We start from the raw sequence: 7,180 nt of genomic DNA on the forward strand, positions 1-7,180 counted from the left end.
GAAAATTAGGAACTGAACTGAACTGAACTAAATTGCTTTTATTAGAACTGAACTGAGCTGAAAATAATCTGATGAGAACATACCCTAAGACTTAAGACCAATATTCAACTCTAAGTAACCATTATTTAGAATTTTTTATACCTTTGGAAAAAAAAAAATGCCAATAAATGAATAAATAATTCCTTTATCTTTTCAATGTCAATATTTTTATGCTTTCATCTTTGACTGTCACCCAACCCATTATGACACTAACACAGAAAGAAGGACCCAAAAAATAAATAAAATTAAAAATAAAAATATGAGGAAAATAACAAAAACACTCAGACACCCTCTTCATCTTTCTCTCTCCTCCGTATGGATCTGCTCTTCCCTTTTTCATTCTCTCTCTAATTTTCTCTGTCCTATTTTGTTTGTTTGTTTTTTTATTTTTATTTTTTATTTTTTTTATTTTTTTTGATCCAAACCTCTGTTCCTTTCTTTCTTCTTGGTGAAATCTGCTGTTTTTTGCCTGTAAATTTCGCAATTGATCGGTACTTTGTTTTTCTTTCTTGGGTTCTGCTAATTTGTTGTATTTTACACAAATTTTGCTGCTTTTTCATTTTTAGTGGGTTTCATTTCTAGGGTTTTGATTTTTTCATGCATCATTTTTTCTTGTTTTGTTGGTTTATTTGGATCTGTCTTATGTTTTTGATGTTGTGTTTTTTTTGGGTTAATCTCTGTGGCTATTATAGACCGTTTATTTGTCAATTTTTTGTCGAGAATGTTTTTTTTTTTTTCCTTTTTTTAATTGGATAGAAATAAAATGAAGTTTGTGGATTTTGTAAAATTAGGCAATGATTCCACTAAGTTCAAGCTATGAAATTGTAGAAAGTTGCAATCTTTGATGTGGGTTTTTCTTTTCATAATTTGTTTTGCTAAGTTAGTTTTTTTTTTTTTTTTTTTTTTTTTTAATAATTAATTTTTTTATATGTTTCCAATAATCCCAAAAAAAAAAAAATATAATGATTTAGCTCTTCATTAATTACTTTCTTTTGGTTTTAACAGATTGTAATCCATGTTCAAAGATAATTTCAGTAGGACCTAAGTGATATAAAAAGTAGTCATTTTCTTTCTTTGTAATTATTAGTTTGGAGAATGCTTAACAAGCATGATTTTGAGCTGCATATGTGTAAAGTTACTTGAGAAGCTGCTAACATGCTATTATTACATTAATTAGCGAAAAATAGAAAATGATTTTACTGGTCGTAGTGAGAGTATAAGAATGATCTGAAGCTCAAACTTGGTAATTGATGCTTGAATTGACCCTTTTTTTTGTTGTTGTGGTGCTGGTGTATGTGTGTTTATGTGTGTCTGTTGCAGCTTAATTGTTATGCATATTTTGTTGATTCTAATGTGAACAAATTTCGTCGATTATTAGGGGTTGTTTTTTTAATCTTATCAGTAATGTTTGAGGTGCCTTTATTTATAATCTAATGGAGAAATGGATTGTGGCGATGTATTGTTAAGCTAATTGTGGTTTTGTGTTGTATTGGTAGATGATTGAGTGATTGAGTCGAGTTAAACGAACGTTGTGAGCAAGTATGGCTTCAGTAGGTGTTGCACCTACTACTGGTATTAGAGACTCTAGTGGTAATGGTGTTGATAAGCTTCCCGAGGAAATGAATGACATGAAAATTAGAGATGATAAGGTGAATGATTGATTTTTTTCTTTTTTGTTTGTTTGTTTGTTTGTTATTAGTTACTGATAAGTGCTTTTGTGTTTTAGGACATGGAACCAACAGTTGTTGATGGCAATGGCACCGAGACCGGGCATATAATAGTGACAACAATCGGCGGGAAGAATGGCCAGCCAAAGCAGGTAGAGTGCTATGTTATAATGCCAATAGGTATATCTGTAGGTTACAAATCAAACATTTAGAAATTAGCTGCTCATCTATTATTATTATTCTATTGGCTCATTTCAGACTATTAGCTACATGGCAGAGCGTGTTGTTGGACATGGTTCTTTTGGGGTTGTTTTTCAGGTAGACTTTTCGTCCTCGTGACATGTGAGATACTGTTGACAGTCTCTTGTCCGCGTAATTAGTTTGCTAATTTGTGTTCTTATATTCGTGTAGGCAAAGTGCTTAGAAACAGGGGAAACTGTGGCTATAAAAAAGGTTCTTCAGGACAAGAGGTACAAAAATCGCGAGTTGCAGACAATGCGTCTTCTTGACCACCCAAATGTCGTGTCTTTGAAACATTGTTTCTTTTCAACAACGGATAAGGATGAACTGTACCTTAATCTGGTGCTTGAGTATGTTCCGGAAACTGTCCATCGAGTGATCAAGCACTATAATAAAATGAACCAGAGGATGCCTCTGATTTATGTTAAACTATACACTTACCAGGTACCAAATCTAAATAAAAGCTTGTAACTATGTTTATCTTTATCTGCATTGTTCTTCTGTTTTTACTCGATGCTAATTCATTGGACTTTGCGAAATTCTTTGATGATTGCAGATTTTCAGAGCCTTGTCATACATTCATCGCTCTATTGTTGTTTGTCATCGTGATATTAAGCCGCAAAATCTCCTGGTAAGTTTGCAAGCAATGAAAATTTTGTTTTTTATTTAGCTTTCTGAGCTTTTAGTGCTGTTTTTACTTTATGTACACTACACCCTGATTATGGACGATGTGAACATCTATACACTCGACGTTTTCATTACATGGTTGCATCCCTGCTTGTCTATAGCCTATGAATTGGATACTTCTGTCAGTGGTTCTTACTGGCTTTATTTGTAATTATATGTAGGTAAATCCTCATACGCACCAGCTGAAGCTTTGTGACTTTGGAAGCGCAAAAGTTCTGGTATGTGGGTAAATTTGTTTAGTCATCCCATTACTTCAAATGTATGTTACCGTTGTGTTATGCCACATCTAATTACCTTCTCCTCACCTGCAGATAAAAGGCGAGCCTAATATATCTTATATCTGCTCTAGATACTATAGAGCACCAGAGCTAATATTCGGAGCAACAGAATACACTACAGCTATTGACGTCTGGTCTGCTGGCTGTGTGCTTGCAGAACTGCTTCTTGGACAGGTAGCTTGATACTCTTGCAAGTTTTCTGCCATTTTTACATAATGGTTGGCACCTTCTATGTGTATGTATATTTATAATCTGTTTTATATTATTTTTCAGCCTCTATTTCCTGGCGAGAGTGGAGTTGATCAGCTTGTTGAGATTATAAAGGTATAGACAAACCTTTATGGTCACCTCAAAGGGTGGCTTCCCTTGTCACCTATGTTGACTATGGTGTTTTAAGTTTTTGTTGTTTCTTGGGTTGCTAAATGTGTCAGTTTTGGGGGAGTGGAATATAGGCATTTTTCTGTCAATCTTGAAACTTGGTAGTCATTTCCGCTGTGGTGCTTCTTGAATGTCTATTGACAATGCCTGCCTAAAACTTTCTCAGGTGTTGGGCACTCCAACGAGAGAAGAAATCAAATGTATGAATCCCAACTACACGGAATTCAAATTCCCCCAAATTAAAGCTCATCCATGGCACAAGGTTGAATTCAAGACCAAATTTTGGATCTTCTCTTCTCTTCTTTTCTTTTTATTTTTTAATTAAATTGTTTAAGTGCTGTTTTTTTTTCACCAGATATTTCACAAACGAATGCCTCCTGAGGCTGTTGACTTGGTTTCTAGGCTCCTACAGTATTCTCCTAATCTCCGATGTTCAGCTGTAAGTGCCATATTTAAAAACTTTGTACGTTAATTCATTCATTGGCATTTTCCTTCCTGCATCACTTCAGTAGTATTCTCCAGCAGCCCTGCAGGTCATGCTTTTGTTTGAGTGAGCTATTATAAGTTTATTAAAATGGATGATATATATTCCCTTCATTTTTTTCTATGAATGAATGAGCTTGAGTTTTGCTTGTTAATTGTTTGTGCCAAAGCTGCATTAAAGAAAGAAGATCATGATTTCTGATTGTGTTGCTTTCTATTATTCTATGTTTATTTATAAGTCTTGGCACATTATTTAGTAAACGTGTGTTTATTTAGTTTCTTAATTCTTTTAAAGCTTGTTCATACCTCATTCACCAGGTAGCATCTTAGTCCCCTCTCTATCAGTGACTGATGTGCTTCTGATATTCTGAAGTGGTTTTTTTTTGTCTTCAATTTCAGCTGGATGCCTTGACTCATCCCTTTTTTGATGAGCTTAGAGACCTAAACACCCGCTTGCCAAATGGACGCTTTCTACCCCTGCTGTTTAACTTCAAGCCTCATGGTAAGATTTGATCAAAGGAAAGACTACGTTGTTGTGCCACTACTCTATCTAAGATTTGAGTTGACTTTTTTTTTCCTTTTTCGCAACACTACAGAGTTGAAAGGAGTGCCAGCAGAAACAGTTGTCCGATTGATCCCCGAGCATGCAAGAAAGCAGTGTCAATTTCTTGGATTGTGAAATCAAATTTGATGAGATTATGAAGAGCAGAGGAAATCATTATTATTATGGAAGATGTGGTTTCGTAGTCTAAGTATCTGTTCCTTTTTACTCCTTTACATATTTTCTGGTGCCCCCTTCTGTGTTAGTATCTTTTTTTCCCCTTACACCCTATGTTGTAAAAGCAGCTTTTAGAGAGAGAAATGAACAATTGCAAGTCCTGCACAAGACCTGAATGTGGCTGTCTTTTTTTACTATGGTTTATATTTCTAACTGGTTGTAATTTATCACCGAAAGTAACAGCCAACCCTAATCGGAAGTGTATGTTGTGATATAGAATTATGGTTCAATGGTTGCGCCTCACTTTTTTTTGTCATTCGTAATATAATGAACAAATTACTTGGTAATAAGCTTGGATGTATGAGAAATCAATTGATACTCAACAAATAAGAAGGCATTAAGTTGATCATTGAGAAATCAATTGATACTCAACAAATAAGAAATCAATTAATGTCAAATAAGGTTTTATTTCTATTTGCCCTTGGTGTATCAAAGTTGATCATTTGTTCATAAAGCAATGAATAGAGAACCATGGATGTTGACTTGAGCATTTTTCGCTCAGAAATCAGGAGGGTATTCAGTAACAAACCAGGGAGATGGTTAGAAGTGCCTTTCTTATTTCTTGAAGTTCAAAGATTGCAAAACACTTGAGATCATTCAAGGGGAATCAAAGGTTATTAGTCGCATCTACTTTGGACTGATTTTTACTTAAAACTTGAAATTGGCGAGTTAGCTCAGAATTAGTTCTTGCCTGAAGGCCAAATAATGAAAAATCGCATACGCCTTGAATGGTGAATTAGTTATAAATCTATATTGTACCTGTGATGTAACTTCATAAGTCCTGGCGCAAGCTAAATACGGAGTATGTAACATATGACACTAAAATAACGAAGCGATACGGAGTACTATTTCTTAAATTTTTAGATGTGCTTAAAATGAAGAATTCTTGCTAGAAGTTTACAATTCACAGTTTCCCCCCTGCTTATAAACATATTTATAATTAAGGATATGGTAAAGTTCCAATTTAAAACCAACCCGAAATATAGACCACAGTAATTTAAGTTCAGAGACTCTTGTAAGAACCTATCAGTAATTGTGAAGTACATTCAGACTTAGCTCAAATGAAACAGATTCACTATTTCTCATCACATACTACAATCGAAGTGAAGCCCATATAGCCATTACAAATCTACAATCTAACTATGAAGAGATAAAATACAATTAATTCGCGAAGAACAAGGAAAATGAACATGTATGCTGTCCACCAAGAGAAGCAAGAGAAAGTGAGCAAGTTCCATATTAATAGCCACTGAGCCAGCAATTTTTTTCTGCTCTGTATCAATCAGAGAGCTAACCAGTTCTAATCTCTTTATTTCTTCCACATATAGAGCATAAAAAATCAGGATGTTTCTATCTTTTTCTGTGATAAAAAAGAGTGTTTCCAAATTCAACAGTCTGTGCTTTGTATGATAGAACCAGAAACTAAATCAGCTAAATATCCAGCAAAATTTAATCAAGCACGATAAGTTTCCAAAATCATTGAGCCCTTTTTCTTAAGCTAAGGATCAAAACAATAATTTGAAGACCAGCATGTCTGGTAACAATGGTAACAAATGAAATTGCTAACAGGCCGACATCAGCTTAAGGACAACGCCTAGGATAACAGATATGCAGCAGAGTTGATATTCAAATCTGGAACGTGAAATAGGAAACAAAAATTCATACCATTCACAAATGGTTTTGCGTTTTCAGACCACAATGGAGGTACATCTCTCTATAGCATCAACAGTAAATTTGATATCCAAGGTCTAAACTATCCAGTCATAGGAAACTTATTATTCATTTGATAAACTTTTGAAGCAAGCCCTAGGAAGTATCACTCGAGTTATTGGAAGAACAGAGGTCAACAAATAATGAAAGTGTGTGCATCAGCTTCAAAGGCTTTGCTAACCATAAGATCACGATAGTATAATGCCTTGGAAAAGTCATTATTGAGAATATATCCTCTGATGAGTGTGTTGTAGGTAATAGCATCGGGTAAACAACCATCTTTCTCCATTTTACTCAAAACATCAACAGCTTCATTCATCAACCCCTTCTTGCAAAAGCCCTTAACTAATATGTTGTATGTTCTAAAACTAGGCTGCAGACCCTTTGACACAAGATCAGAGAAGAATTTTGCTGCATCTTCAAGTTGCCCAGCCTCACACAAGCTGTCCATTAGGATATTGTAAGTGACAATAGTAGGCTTGATACCTTTATCCTCCATATCTTCAAGTAATGCCCACTGCCTCATCAAGCTTTTTACTTTTACATAGCCCATCAAGCAATGAATTATACGAGAAAACATCAGGAGTATCTCCGTGAGCTTGCATATCTGTCAACAGTTTACAAAATTGTGGTTTTTGGTTTTCATTCCAATCCAATCTAATTTTGACTAATAAACAGTTTAACAAGCACAATTTTCATCACAATTGATGTATTTGGTGGTGCGGTATAGATTGAGAATTAGTTGTTGGGAAATTCATGAAAATACGTCAAATACAGAGCACACAATTTTAAGTTACACTTGTATGTTATACAGAGTACTAGGTAACATAAATAGTTAAGAAGTAATTTGAATTTTTGAGCTTGTTCATGTGCTTTTAAGTCTAACTTTTAGTTGTGTTCAATCTCATCATAAACAAATT

At 34.5% G+C, this 7,180-nt stretch overlaps 1 protein-coding gene across 3 annotated transcripts; it reads left to right on the forward strand.

Annotated features, from left to right (window-relative positions):
- The first annotated feature begins 219 nt into the window (after window positions 1-219).
- On the forward strand, window positions 220-4,793 carry LOC145574342 (shaggy-related protein kinase alpha-like). Of its 3 annotated transcripts, none has more exons than XM_081632108.1 (13): window positions 220-352; window positions 1,536-1,688; window positions 1,766-1,858; window positions 1,965-2,024; window positions 2,118-2,390; window positions 2,503-2,577; window positions 2,795-2,851; window positions 2,945-3,085; window positions 3,185-3,235; window positions 3,456-3,551; window positions 3,645-3,728; window positions 4,172-4,274; window positions 4,369-4,793. In XM_081632108.1, exons 2-13 carry the CDS (start codon window positions 1,581-1,583, stop codon window positions 4,449-4,451), a joined length of 1,224 nt encoding a protein of 407 aa, XP_081488234.1. In that variant the 5' UTR covers window positions 220-352; window positions 1,536-1,580; the 3' UTR covers window positions 4,452-4,793. The 3 variants fall into 3 exon arrangements, with proteins under 3 accessions (XP_081488234.1, XP_081488233.1, XP_081488235.1); XM_081632107.1 differs by lacking the exon at window positions 220-352 and adding an exon at window positions 360-530; XM_081632109.1 differs by lacking the exon at window positions 220-352 and adding an exon at window positions 360-510.
- Window positions 4,794-7,180: the final 2,387 nt, after the last annotated feature.

This window comes from Chenopodium album, chromosome 13, assembly GCF_948465745.1.
Source record: "Chenopodium album chromosome 13, dcCheAlbu1.1, whole genome shotgun sequence".
NCBI lineage: Eukaryota > Viridiplantae > Streptophyta > Magnoliopsida > Caryophyllales > Amaranthaceae > Chenopodium > Chenopodium album.